Raw genomic sequence first — 26,426 nt, 5'->3', positions numbered from 1 at the left:
ATCTTTCCAGGTGACTATGCCTCCACGTGCCAGGCGATCCCCAATATGGATCAATGGCAATGCGCTGGACCTCATCAGTGTTTGGGGGGAGGAAGCTGTCCAGTCCTAGCTGCGCTCCAGCTGTAGGAATTACGATATCTATGGGCAGATATCAAGGGCCAAGCTGGAAAGGGGCCATGACCGGGACACAATGCAGTGCAGGCTTAAAGTGAAGGAGCTGTGGAATGCCTACTGCAAAGCCTGTGAGACAAACTGCCGCTCCAGTGCTGCCCCCATGACCTGCCGTTCTACAGAGAGCAGGACACAATACTGTGGGGCGACCCCACCTCCACTCCAAGGACCACCATGGACACTTTAGAGCACAGTGCAACAAGGCAGGAGGACGAGGGGGAAAGCAGGAGCGAGGGTGCTGAGGAGGAGGAAGACACTCCGAAATCCCTAGATGCATGCAGCCGGGAGCTGTTTTCAAGCCAGCAGGAAGGTAGCCAGTCGCAGCGCCCAGTGCTTGGGGAAGGACAAACAACAGAGGTGGTTCTCTGTAAGCGGCTTTTATTTTGGGAAGGAAGTTATTCGGTGCGGGCTCTTGGGGCGAGGAGGATTAGGGCTGCAAGCACGCCTAGATGCGGAATAGGGTGTTGATGTGCTCTCTCACATTGTGGTAATCAGTCTCAGTGATCTCTTCAAAGGTCTCATGCAGAAGCTGTGCAATGTGCTTGCGCAGGATTCTTGGGAGCACTACTGTGCTCCCTGTCCCAGTCAGGCTAACATGTCCATGCCACTGTGCCTTGAGGGGTGGGGGGACCATTGCTGTACACAGGCAAGCTGCATATGGGTCAGGGCTGAAGCCGCCTTGTAGTAGGGGCCCCCTGCAGCTGTTGGCTCTCTCCAAAGCACAGAACCCCAGAGGACAGGACTGCAGTGAAACAATCAGCCTCCCTCAACCTTGTGCTTACTCACCATTCTGGGGCTCCTGTGGGTTATGTGCACTCGCTTTGAGACAGGCAAATTTTGCTACTGTGTAGACTGTGGTTGTCTTTAAGTACAGGTGAATCATTGCTCTGTCTGGTGTGAACAATGCTGCCTCTGTTAAGTATTGCATTTTGCCTTTACAGATGCAACCTTGAGATCTCAACCGTCCATCTTATCACCAGCAGAGAGACTCCAAAGAATTAGGAAGAGGCCACATAGAAGCAAAGAAGACATGCTACATGAAGTAATGCAGAAGTCCCTTCATGAAAATCAAAAAGCGCAAGAGCAGAGGGAGAGTGAAAGGAGGTTCCACCAGCAGAATGCGGAGCGCCCGCACCAGAGAACTGCGCACTGGCACCAAAGCACAGAGTGGCTGATAAGCATCATGGAGCGCCAAGCGGACTCAATTCAGGCACTCGTAGCCATGCAGGCGGAGCACTACCGCGCCCACCCCGCCCTGCGGGCCTTGTCCCAAAACTCTTTCCCTTGTGCCCCCATCTCACCTCCAACCACTTCCCCCAACATCTGGGTTCTTATCACCACCAGCTGCCTCCAACACCTGTAGCTTCACCACCCAGCCCTGCAAACTATGACCCTTATCCACTGCACTCAGCCCCCATCACCATGCATTATAGCCAGCCTGAAGTGCAGCACTCATTGCACAGCACTCCAGACAGGAAGGCTGAGTATAACAGGACATAAGCAAATCTTTGATGAACCATTCCCCACCCCATCCCTTTGCCATTTCTGTTTCCCAAGCAGTGTTTCTCTTTTCAATAAATGGCTTTTTTGGCTTTGAAAACATTATTTATTATTGCATTAAGTACAAGATACCTTAGCCCAGGAAACCAACAGACACTGGAAGTCAGTGTAGCAAAAACAGATTTCTACTAACATTGGAACCACTGCACTTCACTCCCGTGCAGGGCACCAAACATTACTCGTGGCTTTCAGCCTCAAATTGCTCCCTCAGGGTATCTCTAATCCTTGCAACCCCGCGCTGGGCCCCTCTAATAGCCCTGTTCTCTGGCTGTTTGTGTTGAACCTCCAAGTTCCATGCCTGAGTGAATCAAACTTCCCTTCACAAATGTTATGGAGGGTACAGCACATGGATATAACCACAGGGATGCTGTCATCGGCCAGGTCCAGCTTCCCATACAGTGTGCACTAGCAATCTTTTAAATGGCCAAAAGCACACTCCATAGTCATTCTGCACTGGCTCAGCCTGTTGTTGAACCGCTCCTCGCTGAGGTCAAGGCTCCCTGTGTAGGGTTTCATGAACCACAGCATTAAAGGGTAAGCAGAGTCTCCAAGGATCACAATGGGCATTTCGACTTCCTGTATGATCTTCTGGTCTGGAAAAAAAGTCCCAGCTTGCAGCTTCCTGAACAGGGCAGTGTTCTGAAAGATGCATGCATCATGCACCTTTCCTGGCCAGCCTGCATTAATGTCAGTGAAATGCCCACGGTGATCCACAAGCACCTGGAGAACCACAGAGAAATATCCTTTCTGATTAACATACTCGGAGGCTAGGTGGGCTGGTGCCAGAATTGGAATATTCGTGCCATCTATAGCCTCTCCACAGTTAGGGAAACCCATTTGTGCAAAGCCAGCCACAACGTCATGCACATTACCCAGAGACACAGTTCTTCTGAGCAGGATGCAATTAATGGCCCTGCAAACTTGCATCAACACGATTCCAACAGTCAACTTTCCCACTCCAAATTGGTTAGCGCCCAATCAGTAGCTGTCTGGAGTTGCCAGGTTCCAGACTGCAATAGCCATCTGCTTCTCCTCTGGCAGGGCAACTCTCAATGTCATGTCCTTGCGCTGCAGGGTGAGGGCGAGCTCATCACACAGTAGCATGGAAGTGGCTTTTCTCATCCCAAAAGTTCTGCAGCCACTGCTCATCATCCCTGACTTGCATGACGATGTGATCCCACCACTCAGTGCTTGTTTCCCCCAAAACCGAAGTTCCACGGTGGTGAGCATGTCCGTGAATGCCACAAGCAATCTTATGTCATATGTCTTACGTGAGATGATATCATCTTCGGACCCCTCACTGTCAGTTTGTATCTTAAGAAGTAACTCGACTGCCAAACATGACATGCTGGTGAGACCCATCAGCATATTTCTCAGCACTTTGGGCTCCATTCCCGCAGACTGAAAGGGAAGACAGACTGTGCAATACAAAAAATGTTGAAAGATGGCACCAAATGTGGACGGAAACACAGGGATTGCTGGGATGCAAAGCAATGCATCATGGGGCATTGGGACAGGCACCAGAATGCCCCACACACACCCTCGCCCTCTTCCCACAAGCCACAGCACCAGAATGGGAAGAGGTGCTCTGTGGGATAACTGCCCAAATGCACTGCTCCCAATCCCGCTGAAAGTGCTGCAAATGTGGCCATGCCAGTGCACTTGCAGTGGACAGTGTGGACAGCGCTTTCCCTACTGTGCTCTCCGAGGGCTGGTTTAACTCATAACACTCTACAACTGCAAGTGTAACCATGCCCTTAGCGTAACAGGCAGCAGTCTTAGCATACAAGATACCGAAGTTGGCTGTATCCATTTAAATTACAACTAGCACAAGACGTCTTAATGCCAATGAAATCAAAGCTCAGGAATGTAAACTGGACATGGAAACTGCAGGCATCTCACATCTTCCTGGTCCTCTAATTTTTAGTTATCTCAGTTAAAATACTTCACTTCAGGGGAAACTCACACCTCTGCTCCTGCACAGAATTACATCTCCAGTGAGGCCAGCAGTTCCAAGTTGAAACTCAACAAGAACTGCTGCACACTTATCCACTCCAAACTGTTACCAGGCACCACAAAGTCTGTGCTGTTGTGCAGGAGCCCCAGCATGAACCTCCTGGGACAGGGGTAGGGGGGGGTGAGGAGAAGAAGCTCACATTGAAAGGGAAGGAGTATGACAAAGAAGACGGAAATTAGACTAGATTGAAGAAAGAAAAGAAACTGAAAATGGGAAGGGGGGAGAGTAAGAAGGTAGAGGGAAAGATAGGCAAAAATAAGGGGTCGTGGAAAAGGGATGTGAACAGTCTACCATAAGAGGAAAAATAATGAGATCCAGGCAAGGCCCACAGTAGAAACTTTTGCTAGTATATCAACTTTGGTTAGGTCTGCAGTGTTTTCTGCAATATTTCTATACCACCTTATGCAATTATAGCTGCATAAAGATGCTTGTGCGAGTATAGCTAATTACGCTCAGGAAACCGGTACAATTAAGCTATACCAGCAAAAGCATTTTTGCCAGTATAAGCAGTGTTAATGCTAGGAGGGTTCGCCTGCACAGGTATCAGAAAACCTCTTCTAGTGTAGATCTAGCCCCAGAGAAGTGAGGCAAGAGAAAGAAGAAAGAGATAGAGGAATAAGAGAGTGCTATTGCTAATTCAAGTGGTATTTACATAATTACCCACCATCACACATGAAAGTGAATAGCTAATATTGATGCACAAAGGAAATAGATTCTGGGATCTTCACTGAAAATTCTATACAGGGGTGATAAGTATCCCCTAGCTTGCATGCACTGAGCATACTCCACTTCTCTGTTAGTGAGGGGGACTGAACTCCCCCAAATAGACACCACTGAAATTCAACCCCTGGCTCTGTTAGTCTTTTCATTATGAAGCCTGTTTCTGAAGGGTTTACAACTTGGCCATAAATACTGGCTCCAAGATGAAATGGCACATAAAAGGCTGCATTCCTAAAGCGAATATTTTCTTTTATAAGTTACAATGCCAGTTTACCATTTATATGTTAGAGGAAGAAGTGGCACAAGTTTTTATTTTAGAAAAAATAAAAACACTTCCAGAAGCAACCAAGTTTGCACCAGTTCATAATGCCTAGCTCAATGAAATCCAAATTACTTCCTCTGCCCAGAGCTGGGAGAACTATGAGGAGCACGGGACCATCAAGATCTTTTCCCATGCCTCTAGTCTGCAGCCCATGTGTCACTGCAGACTTTTCTGTTAGTATGAACTAACTCACTCCATTACATAGGAGATAAGCTGACAGGTTCATGTGGTCACAGTTACTGGCCATACCCCAGCACTATCCTCCACCCTGAAAAAAGAACCAGAGAGAAGTCTCTGCGAGCCCCCTCTACAGCACAGCTCCACAGTACAGTACACTTCACTGCACAGATGTGCCATAACCTGCCCCACGCAGCAGAACTGCACTGGTTTCATTGCCTTTCAAAGCCATATGTGCCTGTAAACGGGATGATGAGATTTAAGCTTTAGCATTAAAACTAAGCAGACAACCTAGCTGAGATATTTGTAACCCTGCATGAGTAGGGAGCTATTTTTCACAATGAATTATGAATTGAGGATACATAATATTTGTACTCAGATAAAGCTAGTGTGCAGTATTTCACCAAAACCACACCAAACAGTGGATGAACGGGCACATATTATTTATACTGGCTTCTTCTGAACCTCAATTACTAAGCATGCAAGAATCACTGTTAACTTTTCAGAGAAAACTATTTAAAAAAAAGTTAATTGTGTGGATTTAAACATGAAAACCAGGAAGTTACAATTTTTCACACAATGAAAAAAAAACAGGCAGCATACATGATGAACAGTACATTTTAAAAGTTAATTGTATTCACTGATATTAGTAACACTGATAAAAAAAAGCATCCCTTTAAACTGCATAGCTGTACTTACTATGGCAGGAAAAAACAGTGAGTGAACTTAACGCCTGTGTATTGCAAATTGTGCAAAGAGGCACAATTGCCTCCTGTTACGGATAATTTGTTGCAGCTTTCATTAACCAAGAACTCTACTGTTTTTGTAGTTTTTTTTTTAAACGAGATCCATTATATCATAGAGGTTGGCGTCCTAACTAGATTAAAGATTGGTCGGCCTCATCACGCACCATATTAGCGGACAAAGACTGCATTACAACATAACAAAAATGTAAAGAATTTGTTGTTAGGTGCTGTTTCTCTTCACTCCTGATTACATGGTGAAAGTGGGTTATGCAATGCACTGAGCAACACACATACGCAAGCCTGTCGACCGGCTTTTTGAGCGACGGTTGCTAGCCAGCAACTAGATCATTTTGGAAAAGGCCCGATTTCATGGCACAATTCCCCTCTCGGGACAAACAGCGTTTAGGATCATCTGCCCTGACTGATCCCTGACCCATTTCGTCTTGCGGTTCGCTAGCCCAGATGGTCTGCAACACAGGGCTCCTCCTGCATGCAAGGAAACACGTAGGCGCCCTTGGGTGAGCAGATCCTCAACAGCTGGGCATTCACTTACCGCTCTTTGCCCTGATGTTCTCCCGCAAGAAGTGCCCGCTGGAAAGGTGCTGGAGCCCGAAGCTCTCGGCAATTCTCTGGCACACGGTCCCTTTGCCAGAGCCGGGGGGACCCAGCACGACGGCTCGCAGGAATTTGGAAGCCATCGCAGCCGCTCGCGCACTCAGAGCTCCCCGCTGATCCCTGCGGAGCGACAGCGACCCCGGCAAAGTTACAGAGCAGCAGTGGCCTGGGAAGGAACAGGTCCCCCTGCACCCCTTCCCGACCAGAGCAGCCCCAGGAAGAGGGCGCCGAACCCCGCCAGCGCCAGGCCAGACATCTCCACCTAGCAACCCCCAAGTTACAGCAGAGACGCTCGCAAATCGTGCGGGCGAGCGGGGGGGGGGAGGCTCCTTGCACGTGGGCAATTCTCCCCAGCTGCTTGCGGGCTTAGTCTCCAACGCGCCAAGTAACTGGGTTCCTGGGGCTCCTTAGGGACCCCCGCCGATGTCGGTGCTGCTTGCAAGGGGGACGGGGAATCCTCCTTCCCACCCACCCTGAGTGCACCCACGGCACTTCCAAAGAGCCACCTCCTCCGGGAGGGAAACTCAACTCACTAATTCTTAGGGGGACTGGGGAGGGGGGAAACTCCTGCAATATGGCGTTTAAAAAATGTGCGAGGAGTTGTCCCATAACACGCTACTGACCCAACATAACACGCAGCAGGCTGCCGCTCCGCCTGTGCCTTTAAGAGAAAGCGTGGCGGCAGGGGCCCTTTGCAAATGCAAGCCCCGGCCCCGGGAGCGCGAGCAGCCGCGCGCGCGTTAGCTCGCTCCGTTCGCCAGCCCCAACACTCGCAGCAGCAGGGAAGACGGCGGCCAGTGGCAAGGTGTCACAAACCCAGCCCCGCCTCCAGAGGGCCTGGCGCAATGGGATTTGTAGTCCTATTGGTGCGTCTCTCCCACGCCCACCAGCAAACTGAGCAGCCCACAGGACTACAAATCCCAGCCAACCACACCAGCCGGCTGGCTTCCCGCCTAGCTCCTTGTATGAATGTCTTGGGTCTAGGGCAGGGGTTTTCAAACTGGGGGTTGGGACCCCTGAGGTTATTACATGGCGGAGGGGGTTGTGAGTGTCAGCCTCCCCTACAAACTGTGCTGTACCTCCAGCATTTATAACGGTGTTAAATATATTAACACATTTTTAATTTATATGGGGGGGGGGAGTCGCACTCAGAGGCTTGCTCTGTGAAAGGGGTCACCAGTACTAAGTTTGAGAACCACTGATCAAGGGGCAACACTTAAGACCATAAGAATGGCCATGCTGGATCAGACCAATGGTCCATCTAGCCCAGCAGCCTGTCTTCTGACAGTGGCTAGTGCCAGATGCTTCAGAGGGAATGAAGAGAACAAGGCAATTCATTGACTGACCCATCCGCTGATGGCCAATCCCAGCTTCTGACTGTCAGAGGCTTTGGGATACTGGAGCTGGGTTGGCATCCTTGACTGTCTTGGCTAATAGCCATTGATGGACCTGTCCTCCATGAACGCACCTATTTCTTTTTTGAACTCACTTTTGTCCTTCACACCATCTCCTGGCAATGAGTTACACAGGTTGATTATGTGTTATGTGAAGAAATACTTTCTTATGTTGCCTATTTAATAACTCTTAACTGGGTGCCCGTGGGGTAGTCATTAACCTATAGAAACTCAAAGGAGGAGTCTGGGGCAAGGGGAACCTACATTTAAAGGCAATTTTTAAAGGGTACCACTCCCACAGTGTTGTGTAAGTGGCCCAAAATTATGCATTTGCCTTACAATGTGTAAACTTGCTCATGGTTACTTTTTCAAAACATAATTTTTTTCTTAATCAACTGCTTTTTAGCAACTCCAGGCCATGAGATATTAGGCACCAAATTAGGGGATGTCTCTTAAAGTACAGAACTCAAAAGAGACGATTCATTTACACACTTCATCACTGAAACCTAGTAGATATGTTACACTGGAACGGCATGTTATCACAGGGGCTATTATGAAAATAGCTGTTACAAACGTGATTTTGCAGACTATGGTTATTGTGTGTGTAGAAAGTGTGTGCACATACAAAATATTTATAATGTAGCAGACTTGCCAAGTCTCATTCAGTTGGGAGAGATACTCCCTTGTTTTGAATGGTTTATAGAGGGAAACTGACAAGTTCCAAAATTACACTTTTTAAAAACAAATATCTTAATAGTGTTACTAACAACTGTATGATTAAAACTGAAGGATATTTTTAAATATAACCTCCCCACCTTTGCTGCTTGTTAATTCCTCCTCCTGCTTGGACAATGAAAACCGACTAGTCAGGTGACTTTCTGGTTTGATGCACTAGCATAATGCTGCAGTATCTGGTAACATGCTTCATTATCACACACAGAAATGTTCCCAACATTGTGCAAGTGTTATAAATAGCTGTAGTAGAATTCCTTCAAGCCAGGCCAACCACTATGTGATTCTCCACTCTGCCAATCTCCACCAGCACAGTGCCACTGAAGATAGGAATCATTAGTGTAATAACCCCAAGAGTACAAATAGTCTTCCCACTACTGTCCCATAGTGCACTGGTCAATGCTTAGGCGGCATGTCTGGTCTACTTTCTGCATGGAGTCAAGCCACTTACCTGTACAAATAATGCTGCACATGCAGCTTTTGATTTCAATATGTATCGATGGGGATTTATTTTGCAGGCTCAAGGAATCTGGGAAATAATTCTAATTAGTGCCACCACTACTATTGTTAAAAGTGTGGCTAAATCCTAACACGGGGTGAAAATGTTCATATCTCCCCAGCTTTCCCAGTGTCCCCTCCTCTCTGGGAATCATGGGATCCGGCTTCTATCCCTGGCTTTGTCATGGAGTTGCTCTGTGACCTGGGGCCTTATTAATTTCCCATTTACAAAGGGGAACACTACTTACCCACCTTTGTAAAGCGCTTGGAGGCCTACAAATGGAAAAGTGATATGGGCCTGAAATCCCCACGCTTGCAATGAGACCATCTCCCAGAGCACATAGCTGGAGCAGGTGAGATGCCCAACCCAAAGCTCCTATCTACTCACCAAGAACCCTGTCTGCAGGGGCAGAGGTAGCAGAAAGTATTGAAATCTACAGACTGCTGAATCCTTGGCCTGTGAGGTCTCTTTATTTAAAAGGTCACCTAGCAATAGAGAGGAGACGAGAGATGCAGAAAGCACTACAACAGCACTGAATGCTAACAAGATGAGGAAGAATAAAAGCTATTCACCCATAGCTGACAAGGTCCAGTGTGAGATTTCATGGCAAAGGTTAGGAATGGGAGATGTTCTCGTCTGTGGGACAAATCAAGAGTCCAGACTAAATGAAGCAGAAGCAGTCAAGGATTAATTGTCCTTAGCTGGTGCCTACTCCTCGGAAAGGAGTCTCATTTGCTTCTTTCAGCCACTTGTGACTAGAGTCCAAAGCAAGAAAATATATACAAAGTTCATCGCACAAGGAATCTCAATAATACAGAGCTCCTGCATTCAAGCTTCAGCTCTATTTAATTCTGTTGTCAATTCCCAGCATGCACAGGAGTAAAAATGCTTGGCTTTTATCAAGAAAGTGCAGTGCATTACTTTCCTCCTTTACTAAAGAAAACAAGAAGCATCTCTTCCTTCACACCCCGGGGCAGCCAACCAAAGCAAGGCTGGCTTTAGGGGGATAACTCAAGCGGGCTTCTAGGGAGTTTAAGTAAGTGGTGTCATCATAGTTATACATAGGAAAATGTTCATTCCTATCTCCTTAGTATTCCTAATGTGAGCATAGAATTCTGCCTCACCCAGAATTCTGTTTGACCACACATGAGCCCTGAACTCATGCCTTTCAGAGTGGGAATGGTAGATTCCAGGTGGCATGGTGTTGTGCAATGATTATGTATGTATATTATGATAAAGCATTTCCTGCAGATCCTATTTTTGCTGATACACAATGTCTAATAATAGTTTTGGTTGAACAGCACAGGTGGAATCTGGTAGGGATCCTAGTAGGGTGTTTTGTTTGTTTATTTGCCTTATAAAACTGGCTGTCCCCAAGAACAACTAATACAGCGTGTACTGGGGAAACTACCAGTTTTTCAAATGGTGTCATGAAAATTTTGGTGATGGTAGGTCCCCTAATGGAGTGAGAAAGGAATGCAGACATGCTCACAGTCAACAGCTTTATATTCCCCCATCACTTAGCTCCCGATTATGTTGGGATGAACAGGTTTCCATGGAATCAGAAACATGACTTTGCCATGAAGGTTTTACATAGCTAGTTCAATTCCTTTGCCACTCTTATGCTTTCCTCCGTTCACTGCTGTCATGAATTAACATTTGGTGTACAAGGGTAAGTCTCAAATGTTAACTGACTCAATCAAGTAATTTTGGTCACAATTTTAAGATTTTGTCTAAAGTTTTGGAAATCCTCCAATAAGTTTAATATTTCAGGATTTTTAGCAAATTAATAACTGCAAAACAGGTTTTTTAAAGTTTAACCTTTCATTCAATGGATGGAAACTCAAAGAGCATTGTGCTTGTACATCAGAGCCAAAAAAGTGTCTATCCAAGCTAATAAATAGCATAAATGGTGAGACATCAATCAGATATTTAACGTTTTCAGTTTTAAATCAGTGGTTAAAGTACATTGAAAGGGGAGGAGTGATCTCTCACTGACCAAAAAAAAAGGAGGGGGAGCTCTTGGCTTTTAGCAGAAAATTAAAGCTGTGTTCTCCCTGCCTCCTCCCCAGGGCTGGATCTAGGAGCAGGTGACCACCTGGGGTGCCGGCCTTGGAGTGGTGTTCTTGTTGTTTGCAGTAAAAATGTTTCAGGTATTCCATGTGTGGATCCATTTTTCACTAACCTGCTACAATGTTCTGGACCGTTGCAGAATCTCATAGAACCTTCCAGACTTTCTGAGAACGACATTCTCCTTGAAACTCTTAGAATATTTTGTCAGCCGTGCCATCGTAGGTACATAACGGGCGGGGCATCGCCAGTGAGATATCAGAAGAAGTGAGAGCACAGCTGCAGTATTGTGAACCTTGTTTTAGTGTGTAACTGTGAAAGTGTATTTGTGTTTTAAGACTTGAAGAGTGTAAGTAGCAACTTATAAAGGACATACTTAATGAGATGCCAGAGATATCTTTCAAATCCCTGTCTATGCAGCAATATAAAAGAAATACTGTTATTTATTTTGCCATGCTTAACACGTAATGTTTGATGACTTTCTAAGACTGCGGAACATAAACTTTTGCTTTCCATAATACTGTCTGTTTTTCCCCAGAGAAAATAAAAGATGCCCCTGAAGAAACCTTCAGGAGTCCAGTATAGGAACCAAAAAGCTCAGTTGCAAGCTAGTTTGCAGCAAAGGGCACATCTGATGGGGAAATATCTGAAACAGAACAACACAGACTGGGCTTTAGGCACCATCTCAGCGCAGAAGAAATAGAGGAGCAAAGCATAAATGGTGGAAGTCCTATTACTAAGAAATTAGCAGATTTACCTAAAGATAAGGAATGAAATCATGAGGAAAGCGATGGAGAATCATCCAGTTTTCCTGGCGGTGTAAAGGAGAATGATAATAAAGAAGAATGTGGTTCACATAAAAAGGAGAGTGATGACAAAAAAAATCTGATTTACATGAAAAGGAGAGAAACGATAAAGAAGAATCAGTCTCACATGATGACAGAAACAGCAGTTACAAAAACTGCACACCACAGATCTATATATCAGATCCCACTTTATGTTCATCAATCCTAAACTCTGCTGATATTGATTGTACAATTTTGAATGGGCCAGACAAAATCAAGGATATGATGTTTCCCGTAAATGAGCAGAAGTGATACTTCTCAAGGTCACACTGCAAAAGAGTATACAAGAATGGTGAGAAACTAAATCAGCATTGGCTAGTTTACTCAAAATCAACTGACAAAGTGTTTGTTTTTTGTTTCAAAATATTTCACAAGAATGCCAAATTGTTGCTTGCGCTTTCTGAGTACAATTACTGGCATAACTTAGCTGATGCTCTGAAGCAACATGAAAAGTCACCTGGCCATTTTATGTCCTGCTCTAAATGGATGGAGGTCAAGTCCAGGCTCAAGCTGAATAAATGCACAGACATAGAAAACCAGCGCATTATTAAAGTAGAAACCTAGCATTGGAGGATCTTGCTTGAGCATCTGATCTCAATTACCCTCTTTCTTGAAAAGAATAATTTGGCTTTCCAGGGTTTGATGGATAAATTGTTCACTGAATATAACAGTCATTTCCTTGGTTTGGTAGAGTTCCTTGGGAAATACCACAATATCTTGCATGAGCACCTACATTGAGTAGTTTGTAAAGAAGCTATATAGACCATTACTCCAGCAGAACAATTCAAAACAAATTGATTGGCCTTATGTCAAGGAAGGTGCTTGATAACATATTGATGCGGCTTGGCAAAGCCAAGAACTACACCATAATAATGGACTGCACTCCCAACGTAAGTCAGTGAAAAGATGTCATTTACAGCAGGATTTGTTGGCAACGAGGATGACTGTATCCAAGTAAAGGAACACTTTATCTGATTCCAATCTGTGAGCGACTCTACTGTAAAAGGCTTAACAGAACTTTTTTATGAATGTTTTGAATGAGAATAAAATAAAGCTTCAGGACTGCCATGGCCAAGGCTATGACAACAGTGTGAACATGAAAAGAAGAAACAGTGGCATCCAGGCAAGGATCCTGCGCTGAATCCAAGAGCTTTCTTTGTGCCTTGTGGCTGCCATTCCCTCAAGGTGGTTGTGTAAGATGCCGCGTCATCTTCTTTAGATTCAGTATCTCTCTTTGGAGTACTACAAAGGATGTACGTGTGTCCTGTTTTCAGCATCAACTATCGGGTGGAACGTGGAAGATCCTCACAGACAATGTTACATATCTGATCCTGAAGACATTAAGGGACACTTGCTGGGAGAGCTGCATTGACAGCGTAAGGCCAGTGAGGTACCAAGTGATTGAGATTTATGACACCCTGATGGAACTGGCGCTGTTGAGTAAAGCCGAGGCCAGAATCCAACTGCAAAGCCTGGCAAACCAGACTTCAAATTTCTGGTCCCAATTGTGATTTGGCATGATATCCTGTTTCAAGTAAATATTGTAAGCAAGGCATTACAAACTCAGTCAATGGACATTGCGGCTGCTACTACTTTGATAAGAAGCTATTTAATTTCGTTGTGGCCTACAGAAACAACGGATTTGAAGATTTGAAGAAAACTTAGGAGTTGAGCCTGTCTCCAAGGCAATTCATATTAATTGGAAGAAGTGACAGTTTGGTTATGAGGGCAGAGATGAGGTGATGGGAAGCTTGGAATCAAAATTCAAGGGGAAGCTTTTTTGCTCTCTGGTTGACACTGCTTGAGTGTCCATCAAAGAAATGTTTGGACAAATGAATCACCACACAAAGACCTGGGGGGCATTGTATGAACTTAGTAAGCTCCCTATTGACAGGAAAACACTCTTGAACAATTGTACAGACCTTCACCTGACGCTGACACAAGGGGAATGTTCAGAGGTCAATGATAAAGACCTCTATGTCAAAATGGACAACATCCATCACATTTTGCAACACGGGAAGCACTTTCCACTCAAAATTCTCCAATTAATTCATGATGCAGAGCTGAAGGACACTCTTTTCTAATGTCTGGAAAGATTTGAAGAGTTCGCTCATGCTGCCAGTAACAGTTGCGAGTAGTGAGCACAGTTTTTCAAAGCTCAGGCTCATTAAAACATATCTTTAATTGACCATGGCTGATAAGAGACTGACACTGCTTGCTCTTTATTGCTTGAAAATGCTATTGGCCAGTCTTTGGATCTCTCTGATGCTGTGCTTCAGTTCAGGAGGGCAAAAGCAAGAAAAGTGACCTTTTGAACTAAAGGACTTAAGGTTAACATTCTAAGGTTGTCACTTACTGTAACACAATTTAATACTGGTCCACCGAATGCTGGTGCACAGTTCAATTTCTTGATGTTAGTGCATTTCAATTATCCTTAAAATTAAAAAGTTTCTATATGCTTAGAGGAAATTATTTTTATTTGCTTATATATAGCATGAATAAATAGATTTACAGATCCTAGCATGCAAATTTATCCTCTTGTATGACAGGGATAAATCATGCATGCAGATCAGGCATCAAAGTTGTGAAATAAGCTACAAATGCAATTAAAATAAAGTATTCAAAGTTTAACAAGTGTGGGGGGGTGCCATTTGGTCTAAAGCTGGCCCTGCTCCTCCCCACTCTTATAAATCCTGGTTTTACTAATCTAAGGTGGTGTTAGCAAAAGACCTAACAGTTTTTTTTAGTAATGTGCTTTCTTGACTTCAGTGGGAGATTTGCCAGACAAAAGACAACATGGTGTTGCCCATTGTTTTTATTTGTAAAGGTCTGTGTGGGATCCTGTAATGGCTGGTTGGTAGACCCCCAGTTTTATCTTCCTTTGCTCTTACAGCCACTTGCAGTCTGTACAATGCTTCACATGTGAAACTATTTTAAAAAATGTTTTAACCCTTTTTTCTGTCATAGCAACTTCTGCCAGTACCTTATGAATAACCCAACATAACAAACCAGTGTAGGTATTTGTGTGAACAGGACCAATTCAATGAGAAAACAGATTTCAGTGTCACACGTCCAAATCTTTGATATTAACATGGAGCAGGCAAGTCATTTTAGGAATGATTAAAAATGCTTTAATATCTTTAACTTTTTTTATTATTATGACGAGTGAACAGAGCTCAAAGTTAGTATTGCTCAGCAGAAAGCCGCGTGGAAATCGGAGGCATTTGATCAAGCAGAACAGGGTCTGGTCTCATCTTAACTGTTTCTGTTCTCCTGGTTGTAAATCTGGGGCAGAATGTGAGTGAGGGGTGACTTTCTCTACCAGACGGTTAAATCCCACAATGCAAGAAGCGGTGCCCTCTGCTTGCTTGTTATTTTCTGACAGTTGGGACGCATCGCTGGATACAAGGAGATGTGTGTGTGTGTGAACTTGTGTCTCGTCTCCGTTTTTGTTTTGCTCTTTTCTGGTCATGAGACCCGGAAGTTTTTTTTTTTTTTAATCACATGGCAGAGAGATATAATAAAAACAGAAAAATGGCGACAGTCACGTTGTGGCGAGTCTATGCTGCGTCATTAGATAATCTTCATGCAAAGATCTCTAAGAACAAAGAGAAGAGGGGAAAGGAGCCCCGGCCGCAAAGGTGGGTGAGCAGAGGGCAGGGAAGAGAGGGTGCACGGGCTGCGATCCGAAGCAGCGCACCCTTTTGCAGCTCGGGGGGTGGGGGTGGGGGTATTGCAGGGCGTTGCAATCTTGGCATCACAAGTCTTGTGCTGTCCTCTCATAATTCACCGTTAGGCAGCGCTGGAAACGAAACCCAGAGGTTTGTTTATGTTTTGGGGGAGGGGACCTATTCTTTGCGGGTGAGAGCTGGATGGAGGATAGGCAGGAGTTATCTTGCTGCGGGGGGTGAGCAAGGGAGAGGAGTTTTGGTTGGGAATGTTGTTTTCTTTACAGCACTCTCCCTGGATCGCAGGCAGCTGCCTCGAGCCAGGCTTGTTTTTCCTCGCACGCGTTGTGCTGCTCCCAACAGCTAGATGCATTGTAACCCGCTCTGCATCGCACGCTGACGGGCGCTCCGCGGACCGGGGGGCTGATTTCGGTGGGGACGGTTATGGAGGGAGGGTGAGGTGCCGCTGTCCCATTGCCGTTGCGGGGTTGTTTTTCATGCTGATGGGGAGCAGGGCTGAAGCCCTGTGGGTCTCCCAAGCCCCTGGCCTGTCGGGATGTGTGTGTGCGGTTTTTAATGTTGCGCACTGTTATTTTCCTTCAGGATCCTGGCACTGGTTCCTTTCCGTCAAGCGATTGTAAATATAGCCTGGATCTTGTTTACATGAAGCATCCAGCGGGAGGAGCCTGGGAGGAGGAAGATGGAGGAGTCTCCACGGGCACGGCTCGCTGGAGTGAGCTTCCCAAACGGGAAGGAGGAGCCAAGACGGGGCTCGAGTCTCCCTCAAGCAGCCTGGAAGCTGCCTGGTACGTGCGCTTGTCAGTTTCAGATTCGCTTCCCCTGCCCTCGACCACTGCCAGGCAGAGCTTCACATCAGCAGCCCTGGGGTGCTGGGTACCAACCTATAGCTGCAGGACAGCTGTGCTCTCACCCTTCCCAGACAAGCGACACAAATTTGTTTGATGGTGCTTTTGTTCCCACAGTGGCAGGCACTGGCACTTACTTCCTGGCTGAGATTAGCAAGGGAGAATGCCAGAGGTGCTTTTCCTAGTCTCTGTGCTCCTGCCCACGCCCCTCACCCCCTTTGGAGCCACACCTCCAGTTCCCTCTAGCTTTCACTTACATAGAAGCCTATTTACTTATTTATTGCAAAGAGAGGGCCTCAGTGCAAGTTCAGCTGGACAAATGGGGCAGGTACAGGGCCAGATCCTAGATCATCAACTTGTTTCCTGACCTAGTAAGTTATTCTTTAACAAAGTAGAGGGACATTTTCTTCCCGTTGGCTAATAAGTGACAAAGGCTAAGTCCATGGCCCTGGTTCCTGCCATGCCAGCCTCTGTGATTGTTAGCAGATATTTTCGGCTCATGCTGCACTGAATGCAAAAAGCATCCCCTCCCTCCCGCCCAAAATTAGGGCTGGCTTTGGGAAGTGCGGGGCCCAATTTGAATTCCCAGTTTCCATGGACACCCGGCAGGGATGACTTTAAAAAAACAAACACACACACACACCACACCTGTAAAAAAAAAAACAAAAAAAACCAAAGAACAGGGGGCTTGTTCTCACTGGCCGGTGCTCCGAGTCTTTGGTGGCACTTCGGTGGCGGATCCTTCATTCGCTCCAGGTCTTTAGTAGCACTGAAGGACCCACCGCCGAAGTGCTGCCGAAAACCTGGAGCGCCGCCAGGTGAGTAAAAATTAAAAAGGCGCCTCTAGCCAGGGAAGGGATTCTCACTAGGCGCGGGGCCCTCTTAGGCATGGGGCCCGATTCGGGAGAATTGGTGGAATAGGCCTAAAGCCAGCCCTGCCCCCAATCACTACATTGAGCTCCCCTTACATGGGAGATGTTGGTCCATATCCAGCTGGGTTCTAATAATGGGTGTGTGGGGGGGAGTTTCTGAGAAAGATGCTGGGGGATCCAGGCAGGTTGCTGGTGTTAAATTTGTTTGAATATTTTCGTGTATTTTTCAGGAAGGGGCCTCTAGGAGCTCTTGTTTCCAGAAAAGTGACTGAATACTTGTCCACAGACTATAGCTGATGAATGATTAATAATGTTTTAGAAATGTATTTATTTAATTATTCATACATTTGGTACACCAACAGCAGCACTTAGACTTCATCTATCAGACTGTTAACTCAACCACTAATCAATGTTTAAGAGGGGAAGGAAGTCAAAAAGACTAAAAAGGTAAGTATTGGTGGAAGGAATTAAGCAGAACATAGATAAAGAATGGAGCAGATTTTATAAACAATTCCCATTACAGAATTTTCCTTGATGGGAGAGTCTCATATTGTTGAATGTACTTGTCTCCTACCTCACTTACAAATGAAGAAGCAAATCTTGAAAAACTAATAAAGAATTTAAAGCCATAGAAAATATTGCTTTAATAACTGTCCTGGCACACTAGAGTCTTTCACCTCTACGTACTGTAAACTGCACTGTAGGAAGGCACTCCTGCCATATTAAAATTCCAGCAACTTTCTTAAGGAGTAAAGTCAGTCACTTACCCCGTAGCCAAAAGATCAATTATGTCCTTATAACGGCAGTTTTCTGCTCTTAAGATCACACATAAAGTAAAATATTTGTAATAAAGGTGTATTTTTTCCCCATTTTCGATAAGACAGACCTCTTCCTATTCAGTGTCAGAGTCGACCTATAAAAATCAGAGCTCTACTTCCAAGCTACATGCTAGGAGAAAAGAAAGTAAAGTTGCATTTGTGGGGAAAGGGTAAATAGCCAATTTAGTTTTTAGACTCTAATCAAAAGAAGTGTTGTTTAAGTCAAAATGCTCAAGAAACGTGGTAAGTTACCAACCCGAAAGAAGAACGCAGTGGAATGGGTGGGGGAATGGAAAACAAGCAAAAATAAAAACCATGAAGATTATTTTTTTCAAAAGCAAAATTTGACAGCAAAAAATAGTACATAGAATTGAAAAATTTTAAATCTGAATAATAAGCTGAACAAAAATACACATCGAAAAATGCACTTGAGTAAATTTATGTACTACATTGAGATCAGAGGGACTACTCCTGTACGTTTTCAGGATTCAGACCTATGTTTCCTGACCATTGAGGAAAGCTTTCTTTTTATCCTAGAAAAGAAGGTGTGTGTTAAAAAGTGAGAAGGCAGAGTAAATAGATCACCTTTTCATCAGCAAAATGTAAATACACCTAAAGCAGGGGGTCGGTAGCCTTTCAGAAGTGGTGTGCTTAGTCTTCATTTATTCACTTTAATTTAAGGTTTTGCGTGCCAGTAATATGTTTTAACATTCTTAGAAGGTCTCTTTCTGTAAGTCTATAATTATAACTAAACTATTGTTGTACGTAAAGTAAATAAGGTTTAAGAAGCTTCATTGAAAATTAAATTAAAATGCAGAGCCCCCCAGACCTGGGCAGCATGAGTGCCACTGAAAAATCAGCTTCCATGCTGCCTTTGGCACGCGTGGCATAGGTTGCCTACCTCTGATCTAGAGCATCCAGCCTTTGTGATGGTAATAGAATGCTCTAATGACATTTTTGTACCTTTATATTGTTCACATTTTTGAAAGCCAGGAAACACTTATTTTTTATATAAATCCTTAATAAATGTGTGCTCCTACGTTACCTTACGGTTACTATTTTCAGAAAATGGCACATTAGTCTAAGGATGCTGATAAATTTGCAATTGATGGCAAATATATATTCTAATATTTTTGTACATATTTGCCCATTCATATTTGCATCCTGGAACAATATCGTATAACATATTGACTGGTCCCTTGTTTATATAACATATGTTTGTAATTATTTTTAAAAATGCACAAATATTTTTTTTTTTTCAGGAAGCTGTTTCACATTTGTCTCTTTATTGCCCTCTTGTGTTAAAAATATGTAAGAGACCATTTTGGTAGTACTTGGACCCAGCTGAATGTTAAGCATTTCTGAATTTTAAAAGCTTTTTATTTAACTTAAGGAAATACGTTGTCAGATTAGTTGATTATTTATGTTATCCATAAAGTTCTTGCTCTGCTCCATTAGAAATATTTAAGTACCACTTACACCAATTAAGTCCATCAAATTCTTAAATGGAACGTGATGTGAAATTTAAAATCTGTTTATCAATTTCTTTCCATTGTGAAACTTGATGAAACATTTATTTTAATATGCTGATTACAGAACTGATTCACTAGATTAGTTGCCTTTATTCAAAGACAAAAACTACCATGACTTTTTCAGCAGTCCTTCAAACATAAACCAGAGAAAATATTTTGATAAACTTCTTTCATTGTTTGCAATGTAATTCTTGATATCAGCAGTTTTCATTTAGACCTCAGTATATGGCCCAAATGAACCATCTCACAGCCTGAACAAACAAGCCCATCAGACAGCAACTCTTTCTTCAAATGCCAGGATCCCTTCCACATCCAGTGCGTGTTACTATTTTGGATTTGATCCTGCTCCCACTGAAATCAATGGCAAAACTTCAATGGGAGTAGGATTGGGCCTCAAAGGACCCCAGTGCTGCAGATACCCCTGTTGGAATGTTAGCACATCTATAAGCGTTTGCAGAATGGAGGCCTGAGATGGTACTGTGAATCCCACAAGACAGAAACCTTGTCTTTGTGTGTCAAGGTCCTAGCACTTCCAGTGTGGAACATAATACTTTGAAACTGAAAAGATATTATATCAACATAATTAACTAAACTATTAGATAATGGGTCCAGATCCTCCACCAGTGTAAATTTGTGCCGCTTCATTGGCTTAAGTGGAACTATGCCAATTATACCAGTTGAAGATCTTGCCTAAGGAGTTTATGTATGGGAACAGCACTCTACTTCAAATGCTGATTGAAAACAGAAAAAAAAATGAGGGGAAAAAAACTTCATTTCATCAGTGAGATTATCTCCATGGAACGAGTAAATTATTTTTCCCCCTGTTAAAAATCCAAATCTACAGATACTGTATTTAAGACTTATTGGTAAAAGATTGTACAGCTCTGAAAAATACTTTAAAGCTGCATTGAATTTAACTGCACTGATACCAGTTAACCAGGTAATTTTCAAAAAGAGTGGATAAATTAACTGAAGTTTCAGAACACTTTGTTCATTTCCACATGTATTTATTAAACGGGCATTAAATCCGTCATCCATGTCCTCGAAGAGCTGAACATCAGTATTTGATGTGATCTTTATTTTTGAAATACACAAGAGGAAACACTATGTAAGCACACAATAAATTAAGCACTATTCTCTATATGATACTAACAGACATAATGACTGACAGGCTGCCCTGGCTCAGTTATCACAGTGCTGATGCTGTCTATTCTAAAGGTACAGTACTGTGATAACTGAAGGATGGCAGCCATCTTAGCTTCACAAGAACCCAACGAGCAGAAATCAGAAGATGTCCTTATTTTCTGGATACCGGACATGCTTTGTTTATGGAGGTGATCATGTGCTAGAGAAGAAAGATGCTTGATGTAAGGGTATATCTTAACTCACTTGAAGAAAAAAAAATAAATGGCTTAAAAAAAAAAAAAAGACCTTTAGTTCTACTGGAATATATAAAAAAAAAGTCACTTTATATTTGTTGAGTTTGCCTGATAATTGACTGACCTTTTCTACTTGGAAGTTCTTTAAAAAATTTCAGACTTTGAATGAGTACTCTAGGCTTTGAAGAAGCATGCTATAGAGTTTGAAAGATGATTATTCATGAAGTTACATTAGATGTAGGTCCCTATCCATTATGGAACTCATTGCCACAAGAAAGAAGAATTGATTCAGCACCAAAAGCCCACCTCTTCACCCTGGCTCTCTCAAATTAAAGACCTCCCCCTCCCCAACCCCACCTCTTGATGGCAGGGAAGGTAGAGAAAAAACACTGACATTTTAAGTAAAGGAAGGTGCCTGTGTACTGTGGTGATGAGGACCACATAGGGTACCCGGATTGATCAATAGAAAATAAGGCAAGTAGTAGTTACGACATGCGTACCTTCCTTTTTTCATGAATCTATAATCCCTCCTGTTTTAAAAATAAATAAAAATCAGTATCTTAGCCCTTATAAATATTTACGTACTTTCAAAAGACTAATTCAACCTCAGCATCTTTCCATTTAGATAAATAAGTGGTGGGCCAGTATCCTCATTTTCCTAATTGGGAGCTAGACCATAGAGCGACAGGAGTGTGCACTAGGCCCCTGTCAAACTGGTGGCAAAGTTGGATTAGGACTCAGGAGCTCCTGGCCCCGTCTCCTGCTCAGTCAACTAGTTTATACTTGTCTCTCCAAAATGTAATGAGATTAAGACTGAAAGATCACACACAGCTAGGTGATTTGATAAGAGGATTATAAAAGAACCGGAGAGGAGGTGATAGAGTATCTGCTCCTGATTGAAGCCAGAGTCTCTTATTTTTATGAGCATTAACTTTAAAATATGTTTGGGCTTTTTTAAAGCTGAGATTTTCAATACTCCATCTTTTGGTGTTTTCCTCAGCAAAGACTATTGTGTGGAGCCTGTGTCCTGTCCAAATGTTATAGATACAAAGCTGCAATGCTGGAAAATTAACACCAGAGGGGACCATTGGATCAGTTCTCTTGGAAGTGAAGTTTCAAAGAAACTGTTTCATAGATGAACAGACATCTGCACATGTCAACACGGTGTCCATTCTCAGCTCTGTGTACTTCCTAAGGAAGTATACATGTGTGACGCAGTTCCCTTCTTGTTACCTGTGAAGGTTTCATTGAACAGGTGATCAATCAGCAGTGATCTCTTTGTTCTCTGTACTGCTAGTGCTACCTCAGACAGGTTAAGAAAATATTTCCACATAGAGTGTCCTGCACCTTCCTCCAAAGCACTGGATACTGGCCTTTGTTGGAGACAGGACAGTGGGTTTGACGGACCCCTGCTATGATCCACTATGGTAATTCCTGCTTTGTTTTACTTCTCTAATCCTTTAATATAGACAGGCACTACCACAGCTCTGGTGCTGAACATATCTGGGTCTGTATTTACCTTAGTGCTATATAGCTATTATTGAACATCTAGCTGGTTTTCATTGCTTAAAAGGAAGTTGTGGTGGTGTAGTGCTATTAAAGTTAGGAGCACCTCTCTGGCACCAGGACCCCACCATGATAGGTGCTTTACATGCATAGAATAAAAAGACAGTTCTTCCCCCAAAGAGTTTACATTCTAAATAGAGATAACTAAATACATTAACTGTCAACTCTCCTCGGTGAGTTTAGACGTAGAAGTCATTTGATATATATGTGTGTGTGTGTGTTATTTTTACATAGGACAATTAAAGCATTATTTAAAGAAATATTGTATTACAGTCCTCTGAGTCCAACTATCAATGCGTCACCATAGATGGTATTAGTCCTTTGTTACCAAATTAGACCAGCACAAGATGGGGTGCTGAGAAAACAGCCCCTTTAGCCCCTGTGGGTGGAAGCACCTTATATTTCTCTTCAGCTACTTCTGAGGTCATTTTGGGAGCTGACAGAAGTTTGTGGAAGATGCATCCAGTTTTCTTGGTCAAAGGAAAGCTCAAGATCGTGCAGGGCCCTTGAGATTGGAAATGCAGCTATGCAGTCTAAGTCTCTGCAATGAGGAAGTTTCGCTGTCCAGGGGGTTATTTTAGACAATCACACTAGACATTGAAGGGGACTTCTAAAAAAATTCTACTCTGGCTGGGGAGGATATAGGCTGAATGTCCACAGCCTGTTACAGTTTTCATTAGAGGCTTGAGCCACAGCACAAGACTCCCATTGACTTCAAGGAGCTTCAAATCAGGCCTCAGATGAGGTCCTGCTTAAGCATCCATTTTATTAACAACCTACCAGACTATGTAATTAGACTCAGCTAACTACAGTGAGTCAAAGCTTCAGGATATGTTGTGTTGCACATTTCATGTCTGGATGAAGACACAGCAAAGCTGCCTGTTTAAACTTAGAGGGTGGGGGCACCTCCACAGACACTGGTTCTCATTTCCTGTTTAGACAGAGCGGAGGCTACCAAGGCAGGGCAGGAACTGAGAGTGTTATCTGAGCCTGAAAACCCTATGCAATGTCAGAACGAACAGATGGATTGTATTCCTTCTAGCTCAAAAGAACTAGCCTTCAGATTCCCTCCTCCACCCCTATCTTAATATTGATCCCATATCAGATGCTAGTATTTTAATAAATCTATATTGGTGTATATATATTGCCAAACACAAACACCACAAGAAGAAAGTTTTTTTTGGCGGGGGGGAGGGAGAGAAACACTTCCTTCCGCCTATGTGCCACATTTAGCAAAAAACCACCACATGCACACTGTTATGTCGCTTTATTTTCCATGTAGAAACAAGTCCTCCAGCATTCTGGTTATTTCCCTCATTGTGATCCTGATCCAAAGTTAAAATCACAGTTTGGCTGTAGGTCCAAACTCATTTTCCATGTTGCTCTACTCCAGTGATTCTCAGCCCTTTCCCCACTAGGGCCTCCTTTTTCCTTACCAAGACACCCCTCTACCACTGTTCCCTCTAAGCTGTGCGTGTGCACACAGAGCCGAAACACCGCGTGCACAACAATTTTCCCCCATGGCCTGTCAAAAATTAGAGGGAACATTGCTCTCTACCCTTACTCCACAGCTGGGACACGGATCCCCATTATACCTGCTCAGAACCAGGAGGCCCAGGTTGAGATCTCCTGTTCCAATTGGTTAACTCATATAATTAGCCTTTCAGAGGGAGCAATTTCTGTCATGTGCCACCTGGCCCATTTCTGGTTATTGTGATAGAACACTGTTTGTTAGCACTGAACTTTAAAACTCAGAAATAGATGTTACATTATTAGGTGAAATCCTGGTCTCTGGTGGGGGTTTAATGTTACCAAAGGATTGTTAAATTTACAAGTCAATAACATTATGCCCTCAATACATTATAGAGGAAGAATTATTGATACAAGGCCTGCTCCAAAGACCACTGAAGCCAATAGAAAGACTCTTACTGACTTGAATGGGCTTTGGATCAGACTCTTACACTCTTTTTCATACTGTGGGTGGGGTAGAATTCTGGTCCATTTAATTCAGTGGCAAAACTCCCATTGACTTCAATGGGACCAGAATTTCACCTAATATTTTCAGATGTGTAAAGTTGGTCCAGGGTCCTTTTGGCATTGGTAAAGGTCCAGTTCCAGTATACAAGGAATTAAGGAAAAGGGGGAGGGTTTAATGGTATTACTGCTGAATGTGTCTGTCACTATGACAGTGCCTAGGGAGTAGAAAGGGCTAGAACAGTGGTCACTAATCCATTGATCACGATTGACTGGTCGATTCTGGAGCCTCTGCCAGTTGATCGCAATCTCCAGGCTGATAAAAGTCTGGTGGCACAGCAGGACTCGGGCAGGCTGCCTGCCTGCCATAGCCCCATGCTGCTCCTGGAAGCAGCTGGCTGCTAGCATGTCTCTACAGCCCCTGGGGGAGTGGGGAGACAGCTCCGTGTGCTGCCCTTAGCCCCAGCACCATCACCGCAGCTCCCAACCCCCTGTCCCAGCCCAGAGCCCCCTCCTGCACCAAACTCCCTTTCAGAGCCTGCACCCCAACACTTTGCCCCAGCCTGGAGCCTCTTTCTGCACCCAAACTCCCTTCCAGAGCTTGCAACCCAACACTTTGCCCCAGCCTGGAGCCTCTTTCTGCACCCAGACTCCCTTCCAGAGCTTGCAACCCAACCCCCTGCGCCAGGCTCAACCAATGCACATCCCACAGTTGAGAATGTTACACTGATTTGTGACAATCCCTGAAGGATTTTAGAGTCATAGACTTTAAGGTCAGAAGGGACCATTATGATATCTAATCTGACCTCCTGCACAATGCAGGCCACAGAATCTCACCCGTCCACTTTTCAATAACTCAGACATAGGTTAGGGGTTTCTTATAGAAGTCCCCAAGTTGCGGTTTGAAGACCTCAAGCTGCAGAGAATCCTCCAGCAAGTGACCCATGCCCTATGCTGCAGAGGAAGGCGAAAAACCTCCAGGACCTCTGCCAATCTGCTCTGGAGGAAAATTCCTTCCCAACCCCAAATATGACGATCAGTTAAACCCTAAGAATTCTCTAGTAACTCAAGGTAACAAAACTAATCAAATCAAAAAAAACAAACAAACTGGGCATAACTCAACAATGATACATCAAAGATCAGTTGCCAAATTAAATTGCCAATTAGGCTAAATAATCATACCATAACCCATAAAAAAATCAAGAAGCCAGATATGTCTTTTGCCCCCACTACTCCCCTTGGAAGGCTGTTCCAGAACTTCACTCCTCTAATGGTTAGAAACCTTCGTCTAATTTCAAGTCTAAACTTCCTAGTGTCCAGTTTATATCCATTTGTTCTTGTGTCCACATTGGTACTAAGCTTAAATAATTCCTCTCCCTCCTTAATATTAATCCCTTTGATATATTTATAAAAAGCAATCATATCTCCCCTCAGCCTTCTTTTGGTTAGGCTAAGCAAGCCAAGCTCTTTGAGTCTCCTTTCATAAGACAGGTTTTCCATTCCTCGGATCATCCTAGTAGCCCGTCTCTGAACCTGTTACAGTTTGAATTCATCCTTCTTAAACATGGGAGACCAGAACTGCACACAGTATTCCAGATGTGGTCTCATCTTGGATCTATAAACCACAAATGACCCTAATAAAAAGTAAAACTAATAAAATGTCCAGTGGATTCTATGCAATTAGGTGCAGTGTGAACATATGACCCCTGCATCCAAACTCCCTCCCAGAGCTTGCACCCCTCACTCTTACACCCCAACCCCATGCCCCAGGCTCAGCCCGGAGCCCATTCCCACACTCCGAACCCCTTGGCCACAGTCCAGAGCCTGTACCTCCTCCAGCACCCCAACCCCTCGCCCCATCCCGGTGAAAGTGAGTGAGGGTA

At 44.0% G+C, this 26,426-nt stretch overlaps 1 protein-coding gene and 1 long non-coding RNA gene across 8 annotated transcripts in view; one reads left to right on the top strand and one right to left on the bottom strand.

The window, feature by feature from the left end:
* The window catches only part of AK4 (adenylate kinase 4), a 75,387-nt gene that overhangs the window by 33,915 nt on the left and 15,046 nt on the right, over window positions 1-26,426 (bottom strand). For 2 of the 6 annotated variants that reach the window (XM_032779602.2, XM_075067668.1), the window contains exons 1-2: window positions 6,952-7,075; window positions 6,267-6,448 (exon numbers count right to left, since the gene is read on the bottom strand). The exons of 1 other annotated variant lie outside the window; for it this stretch is intronic. In XM_032779602.2, coding sequence (XP_032635493.1) covers window positions 6,267-6,411 — 145 coding nt within the window. In that variant the 5' untranslated portion in view covers window positions 6,412-6,448; window positions 6,952-7,075. Of the gene's footprint in view, window positions 1-6,266; window positions 6,449-6,664; window positions 6,909-6,951; window positions 7,076-26,426 lie in introns of those variants that run through there. 3 more of the 6 variants (XM_075067667.1, XM_032779604.2, XM_075067666.1) reach the window with 3 other exon arrangements.
* LOC116824381 (uncharacterized) lies at window positions 14,995-22,829 on the top strand. 2 transcript variants are annotated; one of them, XR_004373608.2, is made up of 3 exons: window positions 15,027-15,509; window positions 16,140-16,342; window positions 17,505-22,829. It is a non-coding gene; the product is annotated as an uncharacterized LOC116824381 (long non-coding RNA). The 2 variants fall into 2 exon arrangements; XR_012656236.1 differs by having other exon boundaries at window positions 14,995-15,509; window positions 16,140-22,829.

Source organism: Chelonoidis abingdonii, chromosome 7 (assembly GCF_003597395.2).
Source record: "Chelonoidis abingdonii isolate Lonesome George chromosome 7, CheloAbing_2.0, whole genome shotgun sequence".
NCBI lineage: Eukaryota > Metazoa > Chordata > Testudines > Testudinidae > Chelonoidis > Chelonoidis abingdonii.
Note: the sequence above shows the minus strand (reverse complement) of the source record. Positions and strands in the feature narration are given on the sequence as shown.